This window comes from Lemur catta, chromosome 15 (genome assembly GCF_020740605.2).
Source record: "Lemur catta isolate mLemCat1 chromosome 15, mLemCat1.pri, whole genome shotgun sequence".
In the NCBI taxonomy this organism is placed as follows: domain Eukaryota; kingdom Metazoa; phylum Chordata; class Mammalia; order Primates; family Lemuridae; genus Lemur; species Lemur catta.
This window is the reverse complement of record NC_059142.1, coordinates 43849887-43877837: the sequence shown is the minus strand read 5'-3', so window position 1 is coordinate 43877837 and position 27951 is coordinate 43849887. Positions and strand designations below refer to the sequence as shown.

Sequence of the window (27951 nt, the reverse complement as noted above, 5' to 3'; positions counted from 1 at the left end):
CATAAACATCCACCCTCTTGCATACCCCAAATACCTCAATTCCACATCCTGTCCAGGAATGCTGAACAGACCTGAACAACCAAGCCTGTGTGCAACACACACAGACATGCGTGGCAGCTGGAGACTGGGGGGCAAACCACGGACTAAAGCTACTGGGGAGCAGATACCAGGGCATGGACCCGGGTAGGGTGAAGGCATCAGCCAGGCTCAGGGCTGAGGTACTGACAGACAGGTGGGGCTGGCAGGGGAGCCTCTGGCCCCAGAAAAGCTGACCAACTTCCACTTGGCCAGGTTCTAGGTTTGGCATTTAAATATCTGGAAGATAGATCTAGCCGTGTTAACTGAAAAAAGAATATACAACTGTAAATACGTGATCCCATTTAAAATACACACGTGCTGAGAAAAAAAGGCTGGAGACACAGCAAAATGTCAACAGTGCTTATCTCTTGATGTTGATATAAAGGGCTTTTATTTTCTTTATAGTTTTTTGTATTTTCCAAATTTTCTACATAAACATGCACATAACACTTATAAAAATGTCTCTCAAAATGATACTCCCCCAAACTAGGGGGAGTGAGGCCGTGTGTGCTGGAGGGGTGGGCAGGGTGGCCTCTGGCAGTTAATCTCCATGCAGGCTCTGGCTACCGCCACGCTCTTGCATTTGGGGATCCTCTCCACTGGGCAGTGCTCACACGGCTCTGTCTGAGAACCAAGGCCGTCCACTCAGGTGAGTGGGGGGTTCAGACCTGGCCCCGTGGGCGTGGAGTGGGTGCTGGCAGGAGCCACCTGACCACTGGGCCAGGTCTGCACCCATCCGTGAAGCAGGCCCATCCAGGTACTCTCCCCAGGCAGCCAAACGACAACCAGGAGCTTTCCCTGGGGGGACCTGGCCATTTGTGGGGACAGCTGGGGCAGGAAGCCAGCGTCGGGCAGGGCCTGGGGCAGGGCAAGGCTCTGCACCACGTGACATGGGAGGCCAGCCACCTGGGATGTCTGCTCCCCTTGGCTTCCCAGAGTCCTCCCGGGTCTGTGCCCAGGCCGGGCAGGGGCTGCCCACTGTGGCAGGACACCGGGCGGCTGCCTGGGCTGCAGAGAAGGCAGGTGTGGGGCTGGGGGGAGCTGGGCCAGAGCTCTGGGGTCTCCAAGACTCTTCTTGGAGGAGGATGGGAAAAGAAACCCAGTAAAGGAACTAGCTTGACTGCCAGAAAGCAGGAGAACAGCCTGTCCCTGTCCCTGTCCCTGGCTTCCCCTTGAGGGACACAGACTCAGATGGGTAGGGCAGGACCTTTAATTGTATTCACAGAGAGACCTGGGGGTGGTGCTGAGACACCCCTGTGTGTGCCTGGAGAAAGGGGGGCGGTGGGGGCTGGGGGGGCTAGTGGTCTGGAGGACAGAGTGGGGAGGAGGACGGGGCAGGAGGGTGGGCTGGGTACGTCCTCGGCCCACTGCCCATGTCCCCGTCCCAGTCTTTGGTTGGAGGCTCCCTGGCTGGCCCGGTCCGGCTGTCTCAGGAGTGTCTCAGCTCCACCTCGGAGCCGAACTGGGGCCTGTGGTGGGGCCGGCGGAGGCTGTGGTGGCGGATGCTGAAGAGCCGCTGGGTGAGGCCCAAGGTGGCCACCAGCAGGGTGACGCTCAGGAAGAGCAGCACCCACTGGCCCACACGGGCCTGCTGCTCGTCCAGGTTCAGGCCCAGGAAGTTGACGCGGCCGGTGTTTGGCAGAGAGCCTTCCGCGCGAGCTGGGCGGGGAAGCAAGGAGACAGGGCAGTGGGCAGGGCGGGAGCGGACGGGTCCTGTGGCCTGGCTTCCCTGCGCCGGCTGTGAGGTCACACTCGAGTCTGCCTGGGCTGGGGACGGGGCTCGGCCTTGTGCAAGCCCTGGGGACTGGGCCTGGGGCTGAAGGTGGGGAGGGTGGAGGTACCGGAGTCTGGTGTCCAGTTGTACTGTGGCCAGCCCAGCTTTTCCCCATGCCGCCCGTTCTCGGTGACGAGCCAGTCCAGCAGCGGCTTGAAGTAGTTCATCATGGCGGAGGCAGACATGTTGGGCTGGCCCGTGATCAGCTTCATGGCTTCTGGCCAGGGCTTACTGAAGCCCAGCCTCATGGTGTCCCTGGGGAAAGCAACAGAGAAAGGGAAACAGAGTCAGAAGGACATGGCCCCTCTTACCCCAGCCTAATCCCCATCCTCCACACCCCTCTCCCAGCCTAATCTTCCCCTTGAGATTGGGAGGCCCCAGCGAGCCTGGGTGCAGGGGTTGGGGGGAGAGACTGGGCCCGAGGGCTCCGGTTCCCTGCGGAGATGGCACCGCTCGCCTGGCACAGGCTCCAGCTGGGGGTGCCCCAAATGGCAGGTGTTCCCAGAAGAGGCCCAGAGAGCTCCTCAAGGCCAAGGGGAGCAGGCTAGAGTGTGGAAACAGCCAGAGAGGGCCACAGGGGACTCACGCCAGGAGCTGGCCTGCCGCCTTGGACTGGTAGATGTCACACTTGTGCAGGGGGCCCTGGTGGCCAGCTGCCTGGCACAGCGCCTCGTGGAACTGGAACTGGATTATGAAGCTGACAAAGTACCTGCAGTGGAGGGAGGGCGTGGCCTGGGTGGGGCTAGTTGAGGAGCTTGTGCCACTGACCCCCAGCCCTCTTGCCTGTGACAGTCACACGGGGCACAGCAGAGCTGGGCCACCCCTTCCCGCTACAGTCAGGGTGTCAGGGTGAGTGACCCTGGCTTTTAGAGTTGGCGGAGCCCCTGCCCAGCTGTGTATATGGACACCTCCCACCCGCCGGGCTGCCTCCACATCTCGGGAGGGCTGCTTTGGGGGACTCCAGCGAGGAACTACAGTGAGGGGTCAGGGCAGAGCCCTTTAAGGATTTGCCTCACTGCTTTTGAGGCAGTGAGTTCTCCATCCCTGGGGTATATGCAAGTAGAGGCTGAGTGTTGCTAAATGGGTCACACGGATCTGGCAGGGTAGTCTGAGCAGGGAAGCCAGCCTCCAAATGATCTTATCCAAAGCAGCAGGAGTTCCCTGATAGAAATCTGCCAGTCAAGCCTGGAGCAACCTCTTCAAGTCTGGAGAGGTTTTAAATGTCCTTGACCTGTAGTGCAGGCCTCACTTTGAATGCCGGGGCCCAAACCACGTGCCGCTGATGGCCCTGGGCTTCCCTCAAATGCTTTGCTAAGGCTGCTGGCCAGAATGTGCGTGCATTTTTCTAGAGCAACCACATCTCCTTTGTCTACCCCTGTTTGGAAAATTGTCTGCATTAAGCTCAGGACTAACCCTCACACGGGCCCTGCTTCTGGGCCAGAGCGAGGACCAGCTTGGAGCCCCAGAAACCACCCCCGCAGGCAGGTGGGGGCCCGGCCATAAAGGTCATCCCTGGAGCACCGTCCAGGTCAGGCCTGTGCAAGGTGCTCCAGGGATGCCCCCGGGAGCATCTGAGCGGGTGTTCTCTCCCTCCCCGGACTCTGGGGACAGACTTCATCCATCCCACAATTAGTCACCAGGTCTTTTTTGTCATTTTGTTTTGTTTAATGTGGTAACATGCAGATAGTCATCAGGTCTTGCTGTGCCGGCACCGTGCCAGGTGCTCTGCTGGCCAGGGGGGTGTGGAGAGCAGGAGCTCTGCCCTCACTGGGTTTGCAGAGGCGGCCACAGCCCCCCTGGGGAGGCCCTCACTGCCCTCTGCACCTTGAGTCCCGGGTGGCCTGGGCTGCCTGAGGCCCGGGGGCACCTGGAACTGTGCCCTGAGGTCTGCCCAGCCCCCAACCTCCCAACAGGGCTCCAGCCCCTACAACCAGCCTTGCCAGCCCTCAGCACAGGGGAGGAGGCGCCGCACTGGGCACACTCGTCAGTGGCTGCCCGTCCCAAAGACCTAGTGCGCTGCGCTGTTCCACTAGAGGGGGTGGAAACAATGGTGGGTTCTGGCCGCCGTTTCCAGAGCAGGCGACGCATCAGACACTCTGAGACGCGAGCCCTGGTGACCATGCTGCGCAATGGGATTCACAGGTGGGGAAGTGGGAGCTCACAGAGACTGAGCAATTTTCTCAAGGAAACAAAGTGGTGGAGATGAGGTCTGAACCCAGTTCTGTCTGACTCCAAGCCTGTGACTGTAACCATGCCCCAGTGACCCTGCCTCCCAATTTAACTCTCTGTGAGTTTTAGTGTGCAGAAGGGGCTTGCAGGTATAGCTCAAACTGTATCACAGGCGACATGTTCAATAATAGTAAAAGAATCACAATCTTGTTTTAAAAACAAAACAAAACGACAGTGCTTGGGGCAGGATCCAGCCATGTGTCATGGTTAACGTTAATTACTCAACCAAGGTCTTGGAACCATTGGCCAACTATTAGGTTGAGTTTCTGTTTTTAACTGTTGTAAAAGACTGTTCAAAGAAACAACCCTGAGCCTTGGGAGCAGGGGAGTGGCCCGGGCACAGTGTGCCATGTGGCCAGCTCCCTGGGCTGGCGAAGTCCCCAGACGGGGCAGCGACCGCGTTTAGACAAGGAGCTGCGGCACTGCTCCTTGTGGCGCACCCACCTCTCCTCCCCGTTACCTGATGTAAGGCACACTTGAAGGAATGTGGAACTTGGCCCCTGGGTCAAAGTCATCTTGAGACCTGGGCACCGGCGGACAGAGACCCTGGTACTTCAGCCTGTCAAGGGGGAACATATGTTGGACAGCGAGTTTGGGGAGAACCAAGCAGAGAGGGTGGGGGTTGGCATTTGGAAGGATAGTCCCTGTACCTGGGGCTACACTGGGCGCCTCACTGTCTTGCGAGCTGTGCCTCTGTACACAGCCACCGGCTCGTCCCCGTCACTTGCACACCCATGCACATCACATGCACACACACTCCACACTGGCCCCTCTTCAGACACACCACACAGGCACATGCAGACACCCAGAGACATCCCCAGCCCTCTCCCGACGGGGAGACCTAGCACCTGAGGCTCCACCACTCCTGGTTGTAGTTCTCCTTGGTGATGCTCCCGTCAAATACCCTCCAGCGCCACTGGTCCACGAGGTAGCTGAAGGGGATAAAGGCGACCTTGTCGAGTGCCATCTTCATCAGAAAGTTGATGTCATGCTCTGCCAAGGGGAGGAAGCCCAGGTGTCAGGCCGATGCCTGTGCCCTGCCAGGTCCTAGCGCTTGGCCCGATGTGCTGCGTGGCTGGAGGGGAGGGGCCCTGCCACCTGCCTCTTGGGATGGTCTGGGTGCTCCATCGTTCCAGGCTTACCCTGCTGGTGGCCTCCTCCTCCCCTGTGCTCTGTCCCAAACCTCTGCCCCACTAAGGGCCCCTCCCCCAAGCCCCAAGCTCGCTGCCCCTTCTTGGCCCACAGCCCCCCACGGCCTCCTGCTCCCCTCTCACCGTAGCCGCCACCTTCGCTACTCAGCAGGTTGAGGCTGTGTAGGTGCTTGGGGGTAGACACTGAGAGGGCCAGTACGTCCCCAATGGCCTCGTGAAAGCCGGGGTTGGCACCCTCCCGCAAGGCCACAGGCAAGTCCTTGTACTGCATGAAGTACTGTATGTGGCCCATTTCATGGTGGGCCACCACCAGGTCCTCCATGTTCACGGTGGTGCACTGCTTGATCCTGGGGACATGGGGGTGAGGGAGAGGGTACCAAAAGAGAACAGTGAGAAGCCCTGGGCAAAGGGACCCATGGTCCTTGCTGCGCCCAGAGCAGGCCCGCCATTGCTGTATGCAGGGACACCACACAGCGCCACGGGAAGGAAGGTGAAAAGGACGTGTCGAGGGAGTCCGAGGAAGAGAATGTGGGGGCCCAAAGCCCCTGTGTCAGGTCACGCAGGCTGCCCCTCTGCCTCCAACATTCTTGCCGGAGCCGCAGCTGCAGAGCTGTCCCCGCCGGAAGGCCCACCTCCTCCCGCTGATCCCTCCTTGCTCTCTTTTGCAAGTGGAGATCAATTGCAGGAAATTCGCTCTTGGATCTAACCAGAAGCCTTTCAGTTCGGGTGGATCTTGTGTTTCTGTCGTGCTCATCAGGGCAGGGGAAGAGCTGCCTGGCATCCTGGCTACAGCGGGGTCTGGCCCTGTCTAGCTGCTCCTGTGACTCCCCATGAAAGGGAGTGTCTCCTGCTCCTGTCTTCACTCGGCTCTCCAGCCTCAGCCCTGGCGCCTTTGAAGGCCTGAGGCCAGAGAGACCAGTGCACCCTGTCTGGTTAGGCTCCTGTCTGGACCCTCAGTGTCTACTCTTCTCCTACGAGACACTTCCTTAGATCGGCCAGCTATGTGCAAGGACCGCCCCGGAGGGAGGCAGGCTGGGCAGCTCACGGTGCTCAAATCCAGGACAGGGACCTTGAGCACTTAGCCACTGACCAGGGGACAGAGCTGCTCAGTGCTCCAGGAGGCCCTCATTTGGCAGGTGGGGTTTCCCTGCCAGAAGCCAGACCCTCAGTCCCACTCTGTCCCCTCTGGCTGAGGGAGTGGCTGTGGAGCCTGTATCTGCTCATCTCCTTGCTCACTGGGCTCAGGAATGAGGCCCCAGCTCCAGCGGGACATACCGGAAGTCCTTGCCATTGTAGAAGTCCCAGGCCGAGGCGTGGCACACCACCTCTCGCCCGTCGGTGGGCTTCTCCAGCATCGACTTGTTCCAGAACTCAGGGGGCACAGGGAGCAGCCCCAGGGAGGTGAAGAAGTTGTCGGCTTCCTTAAACATCCTTCTGGGTGTCCAACCCTGCAAACAGAGGGAATTCTGCCAAACTGGGGACTCTGGGGACAGATTTTGTGCCACAGGGGTGGGGGAGGGCCAAGCTGGAAAGGACTCCCGAATGAGAGGGCCCCTCCCACATCGGCAGGGCCTTCCCCTCCCCAGGCCAGCGCAGACCTGCTTTATCATGGCCTCCGTGGCGTCCAAGGAGGGGGCCGACGGGAAGGGCATCACTAAGTCATAGATGTTGGACCAGGTCTGTGCCCACATGTTCCCTGGAGAGACGGCAGAGAGAGGAGAGACGTCTTAGGCTGGGTGCCACCCTGCTGGAAGAGGGATCCAGATCCCAGTGCTGCCAACCAAGCCAGCGTCTCTTGAGCACCTACTGTTTGCAAACTGTGCTACGCATTTAACTGTCTTTGATCCGCACATCCCACCCACGAGGTCATTACTGCCCTGGCTACAGGTGAGGCCCTTGCTGGTCATCATCATTGTCCGTGAGCAGTGAAGGCCAATGTGACCAGCAGCTATTTACACAAGAGGGGGCTGGACGGCAGAGGAAACTGAGGCTGGAGTGTTATGTGACCTGCCCAGGGGCCCACAGCGCCTAGGCAATGGGCTGGGATATAAAGGCTGGCAGGCCACCCACTTGATCAGCCACTCTGCTGTGTCCCCTCCTCACCGCCTGAGGTTGATTTATGCAGCCACCTGTCAGAAACTCTGGCAAGGACCAACCATCTCCTTCAGGAGAGGCTGACGCGTCTGAGTTTAGGGTAAGAAAAGAGCCCAGTTCTCTAGGACTGAAGAGAAGGAAGATATTCGGAATGGGTGAGAGGCTTGGAAACAGATTTGGAGTGAAGATTCTTTCGTGGTCAAGGGAGGTGAAGCTTGTGCTGACGTCGGATGAAGTCTAAAGCACAAACCAGCGAGAGCACGTCAGGGTGATGGAGGTGGGGGGCGGGGAGAGAGGGAGAGAGAGAGAGAGAGAGAGAGAGAGAGAGAGAGAGAGAGAGAGGTGTGCCTGGTCACTCCTCCTTTGTCGACCCGCAGGGGCTGAGTGCTAAGTCCCGGCTCTAGCCCAGCTCCCAGTCACCCTGGGCACGCTGCTTCCCCTCCTGGGGTCCATGTTTCTCAGCCGTTGAGCTGATGCTCACTCTGGCCCCACCAGAGCCATCTTCTTAGAAATCCCTTGTGATTTGTAAATGGTCTGTGGCCCTGTCTGGCCTCTCTGCTTCCCTCAGCCCATAGGGGCAGAGGCCTGGTACCCTCCACACTGCTGTATGTCCCTTATTGTCCTCGGCTGCCTACATCACCTTATTCGGGGCATTGGAGTTGGCAACTCCTGGGACGTGAGGGTCCGCAAGTTGAGGTGGATCTACATTCTCGAGATTCTTCTTTGCCCCAGTTCCCTCGGCCTGAATGCTGTGCCTGTCCTCTCCTCCCTCATTTCCCCTCTGACAAAACCTGCCGCCTTCCAAGGGCACTCACAGGCCGCCCCTTGGGAGGGCCCTCCCCCGCTCTCCTGGACCAAAGCACCTCAAGTTATGACAGGTGATGTGGTCTCTCCCTGACAAGATTATGAACCTCTCGCCCCACCATGGGGGCATCTTCCATGGTGACTTGCACCATGTGGGACTGTAGCAAATGTGGCATCAAATGCAAGCAGCCCCCCGCCCACGCCCACCCCTCTGCAGCCTTGGCCACCTTCCCCCCAGGGCTCGAGTCTTCCCACCACGCGGCCTGCTTGCCACCCTCTGGCCAGCCCTGTCCCGGCCCTCACGCCTACTGTGGCCGTCTTCACCCTCCTCCAGGCCCAGCCTGTGCCCTCACCCAGCAGATGAGCAGGGATGGGCCCCTCCAGGTTGATGTGCTGGGCCCCGTAGTGGCGGTGCAGGGCCCGGCGCACGTAGGCGTGCAGGTTCAGGTAAAGCGGCTGCAGCTCCTGGTAGAGCTGCTCCAGGTCTTGCTCCAGGGATGGTGTCTCGTACATAGACCTCCACGAATCCCCTCCGTCTGCGTAGCCTGCAGGGGGGACACAGCCAGTCTCTTCGAACACCTGACCATCCCCTCACCTCCCTGCCCGCTCCAGGGCCCTCCTTTCCCCAGACTTACGGTCTCAGAGGACCTCTTTGAGGAACCCGAGGGGTCAGGGACCAGAGAGCCAGGGCTACTGGGACTCACCGTTGAGCCAGGCAGCCTTGTTGGTGAGTTCCACGTATTTTGGGAAAAAAGGGAGGATGGCTCTTCCCACCTGGTCTCGCCAGCCCTTCCAGGCCCATAACAGTTCTTCGTACTTCCGGGATGTGGCCATCACGCTTGTCAGATCTGGAGGTGGGGGGTGGGGTCGAACAGCGTGAGCCCCAGCCCTTGGCTCAGCCACCACCTGCTTGTCAGGGGGACTCACAGGCTCTCAGAGCGGGAGTCAAATGCAGAGACCACTGGAAAGTTCCTGCCCCTGGAGAAAGCGCCAGGCAGTCGGGGCTCCCCAGACCCTCCATGCTGGGCTCAAGCTCTCGCCCCCTATTTCCGAACATGCTACCTGATACCTACTTTTCATAGAGAAGGTAAGTTCAATTAATTTTGTTTGGAAAGAAATGTATTTTGAGAATTTCACATCTGCTCTCTGGTGACGTGAGTCATTTTTACTATGGGTCAGTGACCTGGTGGCCCAGTCTAGATGACGGGGCTGCATGCGAAGGCAGTGCTGAATGCCACACTCCCATTAATGCTCTTCCCCATCAACACACGCATGCGCGCACACAGGCACATGTGCACACAGGTACATACGCAGGCACACACAGAGGCACACGCCTCCCCCTACTTTGCGTGTGTAGCCACGTCCACAACCTGTAGGCCAAACTCTGTTCTGGGAAAGGGTTCTCTCTCCTGTTTACTTTCCATTTCCCTCGCTACTTGTCATTGTTCTAACACGGGAGCTGGGCTGGAGGCCAGGAAGTTCCGTTGCTGGGCAGAGATTCCTCACGGAAAAACGTTTATGCCTCTAGCTCCCCAGCCTTGGAGAGGGCGGGTGGGGAGGGGGCAGAGAGGTATCTGTGTACGGAAACTCCTGTGCTGGGGTGAGCTCCTCCCAAGGGGTGAGGGTAAGAGGGGCCAGCCTGGAGAGAAGGTGGGGCCATCGTCTCTGTGCAGCCGGATGGGACGTGGCGGTGGAGGGAGGGAGGCCCAGGCTCTAGTCTGGTGCTCCTAGGGGCTGTGTGACTCTGTGTGACTCAGTTTCCTTAACAGTCATGTGCTGGGGAGGGGCCCAAGAAAGCCAGAGGAGGTTGGAGGGGTGTGTGTGTGTGTGTGTGTGTGTGTGTGTGTGCGCTGTGTGAGTGTGCTCTGTGTGTGCGAGTGCATGTGCCTCTGTGTGTACATGCACATGCTTCTGTGTGTACATGCACATGCTTCTGTGTGTGTAAGTGCATGTGCCTCTGTGTATGTGCGTGCATGTGCCTCCGTGTGTGCATGCAGAGAAGATACCAGATCATGAAAGGAGGCAGAGGAGCAAGAGAGTCCTGTGGCTCCCCCCATTTGGGAGCCCAAGCCCTTGAAACATGAATTTGAGGTCCTGCTGAGGGACAGAGAGCAGAGAGGACAGGAGGGAACAGAGAGCCCAAGAGTGGAGGGCGGTTCCCAGGGAGGTGCAGTGAGCCAGGGCGCGGCATGAAGTAGGTGCTGGCTGTCAGAGGGCAGAGAACGCCCCCTCAAAAGGAAAACAAGGAAGGGAGATTCCTGGGCACGCTGAGCCCACGAGCCAGGGAGCCCAATTCCCCCCCTGACCTGGCAGTGCCCCTGACCCCACACCTGGCAGCATCCTGACCCCACGCCACCCCAGCCCCCGCCTCGCTCATCCTCCTGTGTGTGCTCTCACCTGGCTCCAGGGGCAGACAAGTGCCATTGGTGTGGCACACAGTGGCTACGCTGTACTTGTTTTCCATGTCCAATAGGATCTGGTTGTACTGGAGGAGGAGGAAGAGAGGCGGTGAGCCATCCCTCTGTGGCCCACACTGCCCCCAGCCCCATGGGGTGGGGAGTTGGGGAGCACGTTCCCCAAAGGAGCTGCTTCTGTAATTCTGTGGGTGTGTGTAGATGTCACTTGATAAACCAAGGAAGAGGAAGCGGCAGGAAGGCCAGACTCTGCACTGGGCTCTCTCCTGCGGGAGCGTCGAGTCCCTGCTCCCCCGACGCCACACACCTCCTCCAGCTCGGCGGCTGGCAGCGCCGCCCGCTCCAGGTCCTGAACCTTCTTTATGATCCGCTTGGTGGTGGCGTTCTGGAAGTTGTTCACATCAAACTGCCTGGCCCGGACACCCCACTTCAGGGTGTGGTTGGCTATCTGCATGTTCTGCTGCATCTGAGGGCACAGAGGATGGTGTCATGGGGCCCAGGAGCTTTGGAGCAGCCTCTGAGCAGGACACACAGTGGGGGAGGACTGGGAGTAGCAGGGAGGGGGCAGTTTGATCAAGTTGCAGCCTTTGCCTATAAAGACCCTCTTCAAGCTGGACTGTCTCGTCATGTCCTGGGTGCAGTATGTGCCACCCAACAGGTGCCTGCAGTCCCATAAGACACACCTGGGCAGGGTAGGGAAGGGTAAGCCCACCACGTGTGCCCTTAGGATGGAGGCAGCTTGGTGTTAGCTTTGTGGCCTCTCTGAGCCTCAGAGTCCCATCTGTAAAATGGGAATAAGAGCACCGATTTTGCAAGGCTATTGAGGAATAGATGAGGCAACAGATGGAATGTGCCAAGGAGCAGGGCCAGCACATGGCAGGTCCTCAGGAAAGTTAGTTCTCTGTGGCTAGGACAGTGACAACTGTGGCTCGCCGCGGTGGCATAATGTGTGCTCAACTGACACGCGGGGAAGGCAGGGGAAGGGGGAGTGCAGCCCTTGCCATGGGACAAGCAGGGGTTTTCAGTCTTTTAAAAAGCGACTGGAGCATCACTTATTTATGTACAAATTATTCTGTTACCAGAGACTGGTTGTCAACGAAGGAAACATTGTTCAGGCATGAGTATATGCCCACCCAAATCTGAAACTGAGTGTTGTTTTAAATATTCCACTTAAAACCCTGTGCTGTGTGTGTGTCTATGTGTCTGGGCACATGCAGCCGGGGGTGGCGGTGGCCCCCACCAGAATCTGGCTGGTCTCAGTGGTGATGTTGGTGTTGTAGTTCCAGTTGGCCTCAGCGTACTGGTTCCACACCACCTGGGACGTCTGGTCATATTCCTCCACGAACTTGTTGGCCTCAGCCTCATCGGTCACCAGGTCTGTGGGTGAGAATGGAGGGAAACAGACAAGCCTCCCTTGCCCTCTCCAGGTGTGGTTTCACCTGGACACCCCCAACCCCGCTTGCCACCCCCGCCTCAGCCACCCCCTTGTACCCCTGTCCTTAATGATCCCACTTTGGCTCTGGGCTGTCTGGTAGGTTGTTGTCTGACTGCTGGTTGTTGCCTGGCTGGTCATCCCCTGGTTGACTGTCACCTGGTGGTTTGTCACCTGGCTGGGGACCAGCAGGGGGTGCCCATAGCAGAGCAGCAGGAAGAGGAGGCTGGGCAGTCCTGGAGCAGCCCAACCATGGCCCATGGCCGCAGGAGAGCAGAGCCCTGCAGCCACCACCCCCTGGCCAATAAGAGTGCAGCCTGCAGCGTGACCTCACAAAGCAGTGAGCCGCCAGCCTGCCCCCGGGGGGCCCTCAGGTCTGGGCATGCCCTTTCTAGGATGCCAGGAAAAAGACATGCCTGGCCCCACTCCAGGGCCCTGCAGATGACCTCGGGGGCCGGCTGGGTGCCGGGGCTCAGCCGGAGGAGTTGACCAGGGAGGAGCCCAGGCCCAGAGCCTGGAGTTGAGGACTTGCCTTAGCCCTGTCCCACCCCACACGGGGCTTTACCAATGCCCTCCGGGTAGTTGTCGGGCAACGGCGGGCGCCACTGGTATTCCGGCCAGCCCAGGACCTCGTTGTTCTGCTGATTCTGCTCCTGCAGCCACTGGCTGACCAGCTCGAAGTAGTCGAGCAGCGGCTGAGCGTCCAGGGCGCTGGAGCCGGTCATATTCTTCAGCACGTCCTGCCAGGGCTGGGACGAGCCCGCCCGCAGTACCTGCCTGTCAGGCAGAGCGGGAGCCTTGGGCACAGGGCGTCAGGCCGGGGTCCGCTACTGGACCCCAGCCCACGTGCCCCACCTCCAGCCACTTCTGCCCCCACTAGACTGCAAGAACAGAAGCAGTAAGACTCCAGGGCCTCATCTATGTGAGGTGGCAGGGGACATTTGTCTTGCCACATGCCAGCCAGAAGGCCCCACTCAATAAATACTTGAGGAGAGAGAGAGAAGAAAGTTGCCCCCATCAGCCCAGCCGAGTGGTGCCCCACCCGGGGGGGCCAGTCACCTCCTGGCACACCCTTTGCCAGCCTCCCCCGCAGCCCCCACTGTCCCACCTTCCCACCACTCACTGGAGCTTAGCCCCCGCCTGGGTGGACTGGTAGATGTCACACTGGTACAGGGGGCCCTGGTGGCCTGCCTCCTTGCACAGGGCTTGATGGAACTGGAACTGCAGGACGAAACTCACAAAGTACCTGCAGGCACAACACAGGTGTTAGGACACATAGAGTGGCCCAGGAACCGGGTCTCTCGCCCAGGCACCACCCAGCTTCCCGCCAGGCGGAGGCTGGAGCAGGGGCTGTCTTTGGGGAGAAGGGAGGACAAAGCCTGGCTCAGGAGAGGGGGCCACTCTGACTCCGGGCCCTTGGGGGTCTGGAAGAGCATGAGGACAAGCCCTGGGGATCCCAGAAGGAGTGGGACAGGGCTGCAGGTGTGACAGAACTGGGGGGCGGGACAGAGGCAACAGTACCTGATGTACGGTGTCACATTTGGGACATGAAACTTAGCTCCAGCATCAAAGTGGGTTTCGTTTCGGACAACTGGAGGACAGATCCCCTGATACTTGGTCCTAGAAGAGGATGGTTAAGTGTCTTAGGGCCCAGGGGTTGCACATAGACTGATTTAGCTTTTGCAGAAAAGGCATTCCCACCGGGCAACCTTCCCCACCCTGGGGAACTGGGGAAGACTTCCTGGAGCGGGGAGCTTTAGCAAGGAGAGGAGAAGGTGGGGTTGTCACAGGGTCATCACTCAGAGGAGGTGCTAGGGCTGCCTGAGGCAGGAGGCGCCACTGGGGGCCAAGTCCCTTCTGCCCCTCTTCTCACCGGAGATACCACCAGTCAAAGTTGTAGCGGGAAGGAGGCGTGCGCCCACTAAAGACTCCCCAGCGCCACTGGTCCACCAAGTAGCCAAAGGGCAGGAAGGCAATCTTTTCCAGAGCCATCTTTAGCAAGTAATTGATGTCGCTTTCTGTCGGACCAGATGTGGGGAGAGGTCAGAGGGAGAAGGGCCCAGGCGGGAGAGGGTGGGCCTGGGAGCCAGCGGGAGGTGAGGCTGGCCAGATGCACACAGGGCGAGGCCGGCCCTGGAGGCCGGGTCCTTGCTCGGAAGAGGACCCTCAGGGAGTGCTGAGTTGGGCTCAGGGTGGGCTGTGCGGTGCTGGGTGGATCTCAAACCTTGCCCGACCTGGGGCTAGGAGGCAGAGACGAGAAGGGCAGAGCTTCGTCGGGTAAGTGACGTCCTTCTGGGGGACGCAGTGGGGTTTAGAGCAGGGGCTGGGCTGGGTCCTCTCTGCTCCTCTGTACCTGTGTCATTGGTGACACGGTCCAGCAGGCCAATTTTGTGCAGATGTGCAGGAGTGGAGACCGAGAGCGCTAGCACGTCCCCGATGGCCTCGTGAAAACCAGGGTTGGCACCCTCGCGCAGGGAGACGGGCTGGTCCTTGTACTGCAGGTAGTACTGCACGTGGCCCATCTCGTGGTGCACCGTGGACAGCTGGTCCATCGTCACCCGCGTGCACTGCTTGATCCTGGGGCGCGGAGAGGGCACAAGTGAGCATGTAGGATGGGACAGGGCAGGGGCCAGAGCACAGGGGAGGCTGGTGGCTGACGGATAGGAATGAGGAGGGTGCTGCCCCGGGGCCTGAAAAAGCAGTGGAAACAAGCAGACCCTTTATCCTGCCCTGCCCACCACCACTCGGGCCTTCTTCCTCCATCCCAAGGTACAGGGTTGACTGATTATCACAGCTGCCAGGGAAGGTGGCCTAATGGGCCTCGTATGCCCAACAGGCCTGGAATAGACCCAGCCCTGCCAGTGCCAGGGCAGGGTAGAGGCAGGCCTGGGAACAGCTTTCCTGTGTCTGGGGCCCCAGAGTCCTGCTCTTCCTGGGTGCAGACCTGAAGTCTTTTCGGTTGTAGAAGTCCCAGGCTGAGGCGTGGCACACCACCTCCCGCCCGTCGGCCGGCTTCTCCAGCATCGACTCGGCCCAAAACTCAGGAGGCATGGGTGACAGCCCCAGGGAGGTGAAGAATTCCTCCGCCACCCGGAACATGTGCGTGGCGTTCCAGCCCTGGTGGTGGGTGTGGGAACAGGTTGTAGAGACAGGCCTGGGATCCCCCACATAGGCCAGCTGCTTCTGCACTGTGGCCTCCCTTCCCAGAGGCGGGGCCCTGGCTGACCCCTGCTGCTCCACCTGCCACCACGGGGCCTGCAGGGAGGGGCTGGCCACACCCCAAGGACGCAGACCCCAGCTCACGGCTGGCACAGATACTCCACTGATGCTCTGTAGAAAGGGAGGGCCTTGCCCGACCCTGTTCCCCTCATGCAGCCCCTCCTACCCCTCCCCCATCTCTCTGATTCCTCGTTTCCCCTCCCCTGTGGACCCCAGAGCTTACCTGCTGCACCATAGTGCTGGTGACGTCGAGGTTGGGCTTGTCTGGGTAAGGCACCACCATGTCATAGATGTTGTCCCAGCTCTGGGCCCACATGTCTCCTGGATGGAGGAAGGGAGCAGGACTGCTTGGCTCCGAACGTGTCTGTGCCTGCTTCCCCATGCATGTCAGTGAGCGGCACCCTGGGTACCTGACATGGGGACCCTGGGGCGCTCAAGGGCAGCAGCCTAGCTCGGGGCCAGGAATCTCATATGTTGGTCCCACCCACACTCCTCTGAGCATCCCATGTTCCCAGAGCTGGCAATGCCCAGGCAATGCTGCTGCTGTCCTTTCTGACCGTGCTGGGGTCCTGGCCTCCTGGTCCCCACAGGGCTTGCTTCCCCAAGCATGAACTAGGACTGATTCCTCCTCCACCAGACCCAGGGCCAGAGGCTTCGGTGTGACTCCTAGCTCTGCCTTCTACTGGCACTGCCAGCTGCGTCACTCACAACCCTAAGCCTCGGGGTCCCCATCTGTGAGCAGGAACAGGAATAAGGGTGAGGACCGCCTGCTCCATGGTGGTACTGAGCCAGCTGCATGGCCTCTGCGTGGGAAAGCGAGCAGGGCTAAGCTCCGCAATGTGAGACGTGATGATGACCACCCACCTTCCCTTACCCTGGACGTCTGCCCACGCCCACCCCCAGGCCCACCTTCCCTGGGACTTGTGTGGAGGCAAGGCCAGGTCTTTACCCAGCAGATGAGCAGGGATGGGTCCCCTAAGGTTGATGTATTTATCCCCATATCGGCGGTGCAGCGCACGGCGGACATAGGCGTGGAGGTTCAGGTAGAGGGGCTCTAACTGATGGTAGAGGTGCTCCAGGTCCTCCTCAAAGGTGGCTGAGTTGTACCAGGAGCGCCAGTAGGCCCCTGTGTCCGAGAACCCTGGGTGGGGGGATAGGAGGGTGGGGCATGCGGCTCAGGCCCCAGGCTCGACACCTCCCCGACCCAGCTGCAGCGTGGCTGTTGGCCCTGCTTGAGGCCAGGTGTCTGCCAGCTACCTGGGAAGGGTGGCTTGGGGGTTGCTGCTCTATAATTTCTAACTAGGGCTGCTCCACACTCCAGCTAAACAGACCCTGGAGAGTGCCAGAGGCAAAGAGGGGAACCAGACCCAGGAGCGGCAGCAGGAGGGCCACGAGGGGCAGCCAGCAGCATGGTGGGGGTGTGGTGGGCGCAGGCTGGGTCCCACGTCCACGAGCCGTCAGACCAGGGGTAGGAGGGGTAGGCTGTGGAATCGTCAGACCAGCTGCTCAGCCTGCCTCCAGGGCTGAGGCCCAGTGGGGACAGATGGCAAGAGGGCACCTGGCAGCTGGGAAGGACTGCTGCACCTGGGGGGGGGCAGCTCACCATCCTGCCTGTAGGCCTCATTGCTGAGGGTGGAGAAGTCCTGGTACAGGGCTTTCAGCGGGATGCCCACAGTGTCGTGCCAGCCCTCCCAGGCGAACAGCAGCCTGGCGTAGCTTCTTGAGGAAGCCAGGACGTTGGTGAGCTCTGGGACGCAGGCAAGCAGGGTCAGTTAGGAGGCCTCCGTGTCGAAGCCTGCAGCGGCCTTCACCGGAGCACCCACGCTGGGCCTCCCCACGCCCACAGCTTCCTCAACATCACAGCGCCCCAAAGCCAAGGGCCACCTACAGGCTGGGCAGGATGGGGCTGGGAGCTACGCAAACACCTAGGCAGGGGCCTGTCCCCAGAGAAAGGATCTAAGGTGGTTGCCACCAAGAGGACATCCAAAGGCTGAAAACCAGACAGATGCTTCATGGCTTCTTGGAGCGGCTGACCTCAAGGCTGCCTTGTAAATGAGTCGGGGTGGGGTGTAGGTTGGGGTGGGGTGCAGGGAAAGCCACGAGGGGCCCAAGGCCTGTGGAGGGCTCTTGGGGAAAGTGAGAGGACCCGTGTAAGGGAAGGCCAGGCAGCCGGGAAGAAGGCCTAGTGGTGACCGCGGCATGCAAGGCAGTGGGGCTGGGGGCTGCAGGTTCCGGAAGTCAGTGTGCCAGAAGTAGGGTGCGTCTGCACAGCCCAGCCCCAAGTGCAGGTCAATGCCTTTGAGTTTACCTGCCTGCTCCACAGGCCCTGCGGATAACGGTCCCCTGGGTGTAGCGGGGCGGTTGGGGAAAGGCTAGGAGGGAGTGGTGGGGTTGTACCTGGGTCCAGGGACCAGCAGGTGGCAGTCTTGTTGGGGAAGCAGACCTTGGTGGTGGAGTAGATCCTGCTCATGTTGCTTAGCAGGGAGAGGTACTGGGGAGTTACAGGTGAGGAAATGTTAGCGATGAACAGCCCCCAGAGATAGTCTGGCCACCCCCTCCTCTCTTTGCTTGGAGGAAAAGGAAGCCCAGAGAGGGGACGTGGCCTGGACAAGGCCACGCAGTGGCACCCAGGTCACTTCTGATCACTAACACACTGATTCTCCTTCCAGTGGAGGCACCTGTGGAGGTGGAGGCCAGAGTGCTGAGGGTCAGGGGTCAGGTCCCAGCTCGGCCACCACCCTGCCGGGAGGGCAAGTCTCTCTTACTCTCTGGCCTTGATGCTTTCTCAGTCCTTCTCAACCTTTCTAAGGAAGCTCATAAACCAAACCAGCCTAGGGAGAAATTGCTTGCATTTGGCTTTCTAGTCCATAATACTTGCTTTAATGTAAAGTAACTTCCTGCCCCGTCTCCGAGGACAATCCACGCTCAGGAGGCCACTCTGCGCTTCCCCGGGCTTCCCCTACAGCCAGGCGCACACAGATCCCGGGATCCCTCCCTCCCTGTCAGGCCACCACCTCCAGTTCTGCCTCCACCCTCAGGCCCACCTGCTGCCGCTTGGCCAGGGGCAGGTTGGCAGGGCCCAGGATGCACACAGCTCTGATGATTTTGCGCAGCTTTGGGTCAGTGAAGTTCTGCCAGATGGGGTCGTACAGCTCCTTGGCTTTCTGGCCCCAGGCCTCCGCGAACTCCTGGCTGAGCAGGGCTGCTTCCTCCTGCGGGCACCGGGAGGGCACAGAGGGTGTAGGGAGGACCCAGCTTAGTCAGGCGCCATACAGGGGAGGCAGCGGTGCTGGGGGAGGGGAGAAAGGCCGGGGGCTTCCAGACCCCTGGCTCTGTCTACGGAGATCCCTGTCCCGGAGACTGGAGTTTGCGCAAACGGTGCCCCTCCTCCTGGGCCCTCCGGGCAGCACCTGGAGAAATCCGCCTCAGGGGAGCAGTGGAGCAGACACTGGGGCCTGAGCAGAGGCAGGGTGAACAGACAGTGAGGGGCGGTGAGGTTGGGTAGGCAGCGGCCAGAGAGGGCGAGGCCCCAGAGCAGAACGAGGCATCCTCCGCGGTGAGCGCGGCGGCCCCAGCCGCATCCCAGGGCGCTGCCTCCTGGGGGACTCGGTCTCGGACGAGCCAGCCTCATCCACTCAATTCCTGTCTTCGGCGCGGAGCGTGCGCCCAGCTGGGTGCTGGGCACCCCCGCCGGTCTGATGCGGGGTGGGGGAGGGGAGGCCCGCGCGCCCCGGATCCGGGCCGGGGCCCGGGCGTGTGCCGGGCCCCCCCCCCCCCGCTCCAGCACCCGGCCGCCGGCCCGTGATTGGCCGCCGCGGCCCGCCCCGCCCCCCGGGCCCGGGCGCCCACCTGGCGCTCCGCATTCTCGGCGGTGATGTTGGTGTCGTGCGCCCAGCTGGCGGCGGTGCTCTGGAACAGCACCTGCTCGGCGCTGGAGTTGTAGCTCTGCGCGAAGAGCTGCGCCCCGGCCTCGTCGGCGGAAAAGTTGCCGGGCAGCAGCTCGGGGTGCAGCGCCGGGGCAGCGGGCGGCGGCAGCAGCAGCAGCGGCAGCAGCGACAGCACCGGAGTTGGCCCGGGTCCCCGGCGGCCCGGCGCGGCCCCCATGGCGCGGTGAGCGGCTTGGCGCTGCCCCTTCTCCCGCGCCGCGGCCGCCCTGCGGATTATAAAACCCAGCCACCGCCGCCTCCCGACACACCCCCACCTCCCCGCCCCGCCGCGCTTCCTCCTCGGCTCCAAAGTCCCCCGCGGCGCGGGCCGCTGGAGCGGGGCGGAGGCCGAGGTTCCTGGCCCGCCCCGGGCAGGGGCGCCAGCTGGGGAGGGGCCGAGGTGCAGCCCGGGGGTGGCGGGGTGGGGCTGGGTCAGGCTCCCCAGAGGGAACTAGGAAGGGGATTCCCTCTCCTCTGAAGATGAAGGACGCAGCAGTTTGCCGCGACACCCAAGCCTGCCCACTGTGCGGTCGTGCAGCCTCGGCCCCGGCCTAACCTCTCCAGGCCTTTCTGGGCTCCAGAGTGACAAGGCCGGGTTGGGGGAGCTGTCCGCAGGCGCCGCCGGTGCGGCCGGGATGGGGTTAATGGTGCCCGGTCCAGCTTCTTCTCCAGGCCACAGGAGGGGGGAGGGCGATGTCGCCTGCGCAGGTCGGGCGAGAGCTTAGGCGCCTTGCAGAGGTGCTGCAGATGCTCAGAGCAGGCGACTCACCTGAGGCGTGGGGCGGGGGACTCCCAGAAAAGGAGGAAAGGATGGAGGGGCTGTTCCGGGAGGGAGGCCATAGAGGCGCGGGAGCTCTGGCACGCCTGCCCTCTTCCCATTGAGGACACGAGCTGTCAGTCGCTTGGCAGAAACAATCGCACATCATCCCAATAGAGTCCTAGAACCACCGACTGGCAGGCTTTGAGAGCTACGAAAAAAAAAAAAAAGCTTTAGAGATTAGAACAACCCCCTCATTTTATAGATGAAAAAATTACAACTCAGGTTGAGTGGCTTGCTGGTTCACCTCGGGTCTCCACACTCCCTGGCAGTCTTTTCCTGTCTCACCCACGTGTCCCTCAAAGTGACAAGCACGGGGGAGGGAGGATAGTGTTGTCCTCTCCATGCACAGGGTGGAGAGGCCAACTTCTCAGCATCATAGCGTGTGTCCCCCAGGGTGGGGGGGACCCTGACCCAAGCAGATCCCTGCTGGGTGGGCATGGGAGGTGGGACAGAGGGAGCAGGGAAGGAGCCAGGGACAGTGGCTTGGGAGATCCCAGCCCTTTTGGCTGCTTGGGGACCACTGGGCATCATTTGGGCTTCTGGGTGCGTGGGCAGGGGTGGTGTCACGGGCTCTAAGGGACCCATGTGGCTCGCCCTGCATCATGGAGTGTGTGCAGGAGGCTGTGACCCCGGGTACCCCTGTGAGGCATACCCCAGTGAGATCATGCTGAGTTGTCAGATGATACGGTGCCAGGGGAGGAGTGTGTGCAGGAGTGGGTAGAGGGGAGAAGAGGAAGGTGGCCACCCCCAGCCCAAGGGGGAGGAGGCAGGGCTTGTCATTAAACACTCGGTGGGGGGTGAGCAGTGAAGGGGGGGCCTGGGCCTGGCTGCTTTTCCAGCCTTCCTGCTCTGTGGTTTCCTTCACAACTTTGCCCCTCAAGCCCCCAACTTGGCTTAGAGAGCCAGTGGACACCAGGGGACATGGGTGCAGTTAAGGGTTGGCTAAGCAAATGGACCCTCGTGGTCAGAGCAGCCCTACCAAGGGTGATACAGTGGCCTGGGCTCTCCTGGGAGCCACCTGGAGGCTTCGCTTTCCAGGACTTGAGGGACATGGGCCGTGTGCCTGTGTGCCAGTGAGCTGCTGTCTTCTGGGAGGAAGCAGTCTCTCTGCTGGTGAAGGCTGGGTTGGGGGGGGTGTTGGTGAGAGTGGGAAGTGGGGTCCAACGAACAGGACTGGGCAGGTAGAGAGGGAGGCAAGGCTTAGCCTGTAACCAGAGGCCGGGAAGGCAGGTGAAGGCAGGTTTCAGGCGGAGGTTGGCTTCAGCTCCGAAGAGCTCTTGAGAACCCTGTCCAGGAGGGTGGCAAAGCAGGCGTTGCTTCTGCTGGTTCATGCTCAGGACTAACTGGGCGGCACTGTGACAACGTATGCAGGACTGGAGTCAGCAATGAACAGCCTCCACCACTGTTTCCAATGGGGTTGAGAAATAATCTAATCCCCCTCCGGGACGTGGAGCAAACTGATACCAGGGCAGGTGGAGGCCTCACCTGGCACCTTCCTCGTGGTCACATTTTATTAGAATGGCTTGTTACACGGTACAGCTTCCCCATGAAACCATCTTCCCGGTGGGGCAGGGGGCAGAGACCGAGTCTGCCTTGTTTTCTGGTTTTCCCAGAGTTTGTTTAGCACAGTGTCCGGCACAAAGTACACCCTCATTCAAGGAAGGGGAAATGTGGAAAGAAAACATTCATATTCACACTCCCGGTGGTAGGCGACAGCTTCCTGCAGGAATAACTTATGAAGAGCCAAACCTCACTAATATGTAATTTGCAATAGAACTGCAGCCTTGAGCCCAATGAGTAAAAGTTACAAATAACTTTTGTTTTTAGGGTCTTAGTCGTGAGAGAAGGGACAAATAGAAAGAAAAATATACCTGACATCTGCATAGAACTGCAGACCTTTCTAAATTCTTGTGTGTAAATTACCTAACTTGATATTTATACTCACCTTGAGAGGGAGGAAAAAGGTAAATGTCCCGGGTCGATTAGCCACCTTTCCAGCCGCCATCACAAGGGAGGGGTCCCCAGTCCTGCAGGAGGTTGTAGTTACGATGAGTCCAGGGCAGAGGCCTGGAGATCTGAGCCCAGGGGAAATGCAGTCTTCTGGGGGCATCTCTCCATCTCTCCTCCAGGGAAGGATGAGTCACCAGTTACCACAGTTTAAGAAAAACAGCCCTTAAAAATATGTGCACCAATGGGATAGAATTGAAAGTCCACAAAATGAACCCTTACATTTGTGTTGAATTGATTTTTGCCAAGGGTACTGGGACAATTAAATGGGGGAAGGAAATCTTTTTAAACAAGAGTTGCTGGGACAACTGGATTTCCACATGCAAAAGAATGAAGTTGGACCGCTGCATCGTACCATATACAAAATTTGACCCAAAATGGATCTTACTTAATATGAGCTAAGACCATAAAACTTTTAGAAAAAATATAGATATAAATCTTTGTGACCTTGGATTAGTCAATGGTTTTGTAAGTATCACACCAAAAGCACAAGTGATGAAAGAAAAAATAGATAAGTTGGTCTCCATCAAAATTAAAAACTTTTGTGCTTTAATAGACACCATGAAGAAAATAACAAGAAAACTCATGGAATGGGAGAAAATATTTGCAAAGCACATACAATAGTTTCCCCCTTATCCTCAGGGGATACGTTCCAAGACCCCAGAGGATGCCTGGAACTGAGGATAGTACCGAACCCTGTATATAGGGTGTTTCCCTGTTCATATAAATGTATAATAAAGTTTAATTTATAAAGTTGGCACAGTAAGAGATGAATAACAGTAATTAATAATAAAGTAGAACAATTGTAACAATATGCTGTAATAAAAGCTATGTGAATGTGAGTGTGAGCTCTCTCTCTCTCAAAATATCTTATTGTAGCCAGACACGGTGGTGCATGCCAGTAGGCCCAGCTACTCTGGAGGCTGAGGCAGGAGGATCACTTGGGCACTGGTACTTGAGACCAGCCTGGGCAACATAGCAAGATGCTGTCTCAAAAACAAACAAAAAACTTACTGTACTGTATTCACCATTATTCTTGTGGTGATGTGAGATGAAGAGATGAAGTGATGTGAATGACAGGCACTGTGACATAGCATTAACCTACTACCCACGTTCTATATTCCCAAATCTGCATAACCATCCCTTGCGTGCAGTAAATAGCTTGGTGTTGTTCATTTCAGGGCATCCTATTGATCCTCTTATAGGCTCAATGCTTTCTGGTGCAACACGTTGCTGTCAATTTGAATACATTTCTCTTCATGTCTTCAATAATTTAATGCCTTTTCCATCTTAACTAAGCACTTATCATCACACACTGTGGCTGTAATTTTTGCAGTTTGAGATGCAACAGCAAAACTAGCATGAATTTTTTTCCCCTTTTGCAATTTCATGGACAGAAGATTCATGCTTACCATAGATCTTGGCAACCTCAGCATATGATTTTTTTTCTTTCCTTATTAAGTCAAGAACTTTCACTTTTTCGCTTAAAGGAAGTACTTGATAGCTTCTCTTTGGCATATCCAAGTTGCCAGTGTCATTATTCTTGTGCTTTGGGGCCATCATTAAGTAAAATAAGGATGCCTTGAACACAAGCACTACGATACAACAGCCAATTTATTAACCAAGCTGGCTCCTAAGTGACTAACAGGTGGGCAGTGTAGACAGAGTAGATACGCCGGACATAGGGAGGATTCACGTCCTGGGCAAGATGAGGCAGAAGAGTCTGCTATTTCATCACACTGCTTAGAATGGTGTGCAATCGAAGACCTGTGAATTGTTTATTTCTAGAATTTTCCATTTAATATTTTTAGACTGCAATTGACTGTGGGGAACTGAAACCGTGGACAGCAAAACCACAGATAAAGGGAGACTACTGCTTATAAGGGACTTGTCCTCAAAATATATAAAGAACTTTTACAGCTTGATAAGAAAAAGACAACTCAGTTGAACAATGGGCAAAGGATTTGAATAGATATTCCTCAAAGAGACATACAAATGGCCAATGAACACATGAAAAGATGCCAGCTGGAAGGGACAGGCATGACAGCTTCATTCAGAGGAAGGCAGAGTTTAGCCTCAGAGAATCTGGGAGGATGAGGGCCCTGGGCAGAGGGCTTGAGTCAAGTGTGGACGTGAGGATGACCACGGTGCTTGGAGCCCCAGGTAAATACGGTTTGTCAGACCCCAGACCAGGGCTGTTCAGTGGACCTTTCTGTGATGAAGGAAATGTCTGTCCAACAGAAATCTAATGAGAACAACATATACAATTTCATAATTTCTAATAGCCATATTAAAAAAGTAAAAAGACACAGCTAACATTCATTTTAATAGTAATGCATTTCATTTAACCCAATATATCCAAAATAGTATCGTTTCAACATGTAATCAACATCAAAGTTATTGATGAGATATTTTACATTTTTTGGTGTGCTGTCTTAAAACTCTGGTGTGTGTTTTACACATCTCAATTTGGACACTAAATTTTCAACAGAGTGAAATGTAGTCCTACTAAAGCCATAAAGTTGTGTTTAATGGAAAAAAATATTTTACATTGTTTTTGTTTTTAAATTTATATTAAATAAAATTAAGTAAAATTAAAATTTAGTTCCTCAGTCCCAGCAGCCACATTTCAGACATTCAGTAGCCACAGTGCTAGTTGCTCAGTGTGGCCCTAGAGTTAAGACTGTGCTCGACTGTGGGACTGAGGCTGGGGACAGTGTCCCAACCCACACCTCCAGACCAGGCTGCCCTGGGCTCTAGGTTCACACCCAGCTGCCTTTGCACATATCTGTCTGGGGTCTGGACTATGACCCTGGTGACACAGATCCCCAGACTCCAGGAGGTCACCCTGCCATGGATATGTGGAGGCCTAGCTTTGCAAAATACTTTAAGGCTCACCTAGCCCCGTTGCCGCTAACTGGGATCCTGGACCTTGAGGGGTCCTTGAAGGTGCTCATGAGGGTCTGGTAACTATTTTCCATACCTCAAAATCTTTTTTCTTTTCTTTTCTTTTTTTTTTTTTTGAGACAGAGTCTCACTCTGTCGCCCGGGCTAGAGTGCCCTGGTGTCAGCCTAGCTCACAGCAACCTCTAACTCCTGGGCTCAAGCAATCCTCCTGCCTCAGCCTCCCGAGTAGCTGGGACTACAGGCATGCGCCACCAGGCCCGGCTAATTTTTTTCTGTATATATAATTTTAGCTGTCCAGATCATTTCTTTGTATTTTTAGTAGAGACGGGTTCTCGCTCTTGCTCAGGCTGGTCTCCAACTCCTGACCTCGAGTGATCCGCCCGCCTCGGCCTCCCAGAGTGCTAGGATTACAGGCGTGAGCCACCGCACCCGGCCCATACCTCAGAATTTTTCTAACTTAAACCATCTATCCCGGAGGTGCGTCTGAACGGGGAACCCAGCCTCATATATATTCTGTGCTTTCAGCTGAGAAGAGAGCAGCTCAGGCTGACAGCACCAGGACGCTCCATCTAGTCACAGCTGGGCTACTTTAATTAATTGCTAAGTGTTTACTGAGCCCGGGTTACTGCCAGGCACCTCCACACCCTGGGGATGAGGCCCTGTGCTTGCCAGAATCCCGCCCCCACAGGAGCCGACCTTCCGCTCACGGTCTGGGGGTGGCAACAGACAAAGCGATCAAATGAGATGAGTGCCGGGGAGGCAGCTGCTACGTGGAAAAGTGCACGAGGACGGGGGATTAGGGAGCGAAGGGAGGAGAGTGTGCAGAGGGGCTGTTCCACCCAGGGCTGCCAGGGAAGCCAGGCCCTGAGCGAAGCCCCCAGGAGCTATGCAGACACCTGGGGTGTGGCTTTCGGGGGCACCTGTGGGCGCACCCCGCTTTGAGGCCCCGCGAGGAGCCAGAGCCACTGCGCAGAGCGGCTGCCGGAGTGCAGAGCCGGGTCCGTGGGGACCTTGTTATCAGAAGCCAGCAGAATTGTAAGAGCGTTGGAGACAGACTTCCATTTTAAAAAATGTCTTATTATGTATCTCACACATATGATATCTAATATGTAAGTTACAAAGCACAATAAAAAGTGGACACCCCTAAACCCACTACCCAACACTACCCACATGTCCAGCTGTGTCCTTCCCTTTCCCACCCCCACCCCCACATGCACCCCCTTGACTGCCCTGCTGTATTATTCTCTCCTCTGCAAAAAAAATAGTTTCAGTACTTTGTATGTATCTCTAAATATCACACTGTTTAATTTTCTTCGTTTTAGAGCTTTATAAAAATGGTATCACCTAGATATGAACCCAAGAGAAATGAAAACGCGTCAACGCAAAGACTTGCGCACCAGGCAGCATCCCTCAAAGTAGCGGAAAAGTGGAAACCACCCGAAAGTTCACTGGCGGTAAATGGATAGACAAAATGTGGTCTTTCTGCACAGCGGATTATTTGAAAATAAAAAGGAACGAAGTTCTGATATATCCTACAACATGGGTGAACCCCCAAAACATGGCGCCACGTGAAAGAAGCCAGACACAAAAGACTATGTATCGTAAGATTCCATTTCTACGAAATGTCCAGAAAAGTAAAATCTGTAGAGACAGTAGATTAGTGGCTGCCTGGGGCTGGGGGTGGGAAGGAGGTGTGAGGACAGCCGTCGACTGAATTAGATGACAGCGATGGCTGCACAGCTATCTACATAATCTAGTAATCATTGAGTTGTACACTTAAAATGGGTGACTTTTATGTAAATTATCCTTAAGTAAAGCTTTTTTAAAAAAATAGTATATTAGCATCTTCTGAAGCTTGTTTTTTTTCTCTCACAATTATGTTTCTGAGACTTCACTGGTGTTGTTGAAAATAGAGCGGTGGTTTATTTATTTTCACAACTCTGTGATAGTTCAGCATGCAATTATACCACAATTTGTATCTCCAGTCTCCTGTCACTGGACATCTGAGTTATTTCTTGTTTTTCACTGCTACAAAATATGCCAGGAACATTGTCTACATGTCTCCTTGGTATACGAAAGTAATTTTGCCTGTTGAATCTAATAATAAGATATCAGGACTTTTATATTGCGCATCTTTTTAAATTCTACTTTTTAGTAACCATTTTTATAGTATTTTACAAAAGCATTATTCATCCACACATTAGAAATTAAAACAAAAACAACACTGGTCCTTCACCACAGCTTTGAGAAGTACTGATCTAGGGAATATACTGGGAGTAAAATTGCTGGGTCAAGGGCATGCAGATATTCGAAGGTGTACGAAAGTTCAAGGGTATTCAAACGTCCAATTGCTTTCTAAAATAGTTGCACTGATTTGTACTCCCGCCAGCAGCAGTGAGAGTTCCCCCATTGCTCCACACCTTCACCAACACTTACTGTTAGGGTGAAGTGAAGACTCACCAGGAGCTCCCAGTGCAGGTAGAGAAAGATTTCTCACATAAAGATCAGGATAGTTTTAAGGAAAAAAAAGTTTAGTTTTCTTTTTTTTTAGAGAGAGAGAGAGAGAGAGAGAGGGAGAGAAGGGAAAGAGAGAGAGAAAGGAATGGGGCACAGCACATGGAAGAGAGGAATGGGCCAGGCTCTGAGCAGAAGAGGCTTGGAGTTTTTATAGGGAAAAAGGGTAAAGAATCAGTTAATGTTGTAAGCCGGTAACAGGAGACGTCTCAAGCAGCTGGGTTTGGTTTTTCCTTTTCTCTTCGAGGCTGAGTTATCAGAGTTCTTGGAAAACTGTGGGCTGGCCAGAGCTAGAGCAGGGAACTCGCACCCCTGTTGTCTGCTTAGGGCTGTTCAAAGCTGTGAAAATGACCTCTTAGAGATACTGCAGGTGGTTAATCTTAAAGACAACAAGTTGAGGCCCAGGTGTTTGATCAAACTAAACAAAGGGCAGTTGTGCTGTGAGTTTTCTCTTCAGAGGGGCAATTATGTGCTGTGAGTTTATTTCTCTCACTTTCTGTTTGCTAGTTTATCATTCTGTTAGCTAGTTTATTAACAAGGTTGTCCTTTCACTTACTATTGTCCAATTTTTAAATTTTTGCC

The 27951-nt window shown here is 56.6% G+C and overlaps 1 protein-coding gene across 1 annotated transcript; it reads right to left on the bottom strand.

Moving 5' to 3' along the window:
- Positions 1 to 446: 446 nt before the first annotated feature.
- On the bottom strand, positions 447 to 19326 carry ACE (angiotensin I converting enzyme). Its single transcript, XM_045525950.1, has 25 exons — positions 19045 to 19326; positions 18240 to 18407; positions 17593 to 17686; positions 16799 to 16942; positions 16145 to 16336; positions 15419 to 15516; positions 14921 to 15093; positions 14330 to 14553; positions 13850 to 13994; positions 13498 to 13596; positions 13100 to 13222; positions 12542 to 12753; positions 11785 to 11921; positions 10852 to 11010; positions 10528 to 10615; positions 8835 to 8978; positions 8484 to 8675; positions 6831 to 6928; positions 6508 to 6680; positions 5356 to 5579; positions 4930 to 5074; positions 4542 to 4640; positions 2439 to 2561; positions 1920 to 2107; positions 447 to 1737 (listed from the first exon to the last, which is right to left on the bottom strand). Exons 1-25 carry the CDS (start codon positions 19297 to 19299, stop codon positions 1508 to 1510), a joined length of 3927 nt encoding a protein of 1308 aa, XP_045381906.1. The 5' UTR covers positions 19300 to 19326; the 3' UTR covers positions 447 to 1507.
- Positions 19327 to 27951: the final 8625 nt, after the last annotated feature.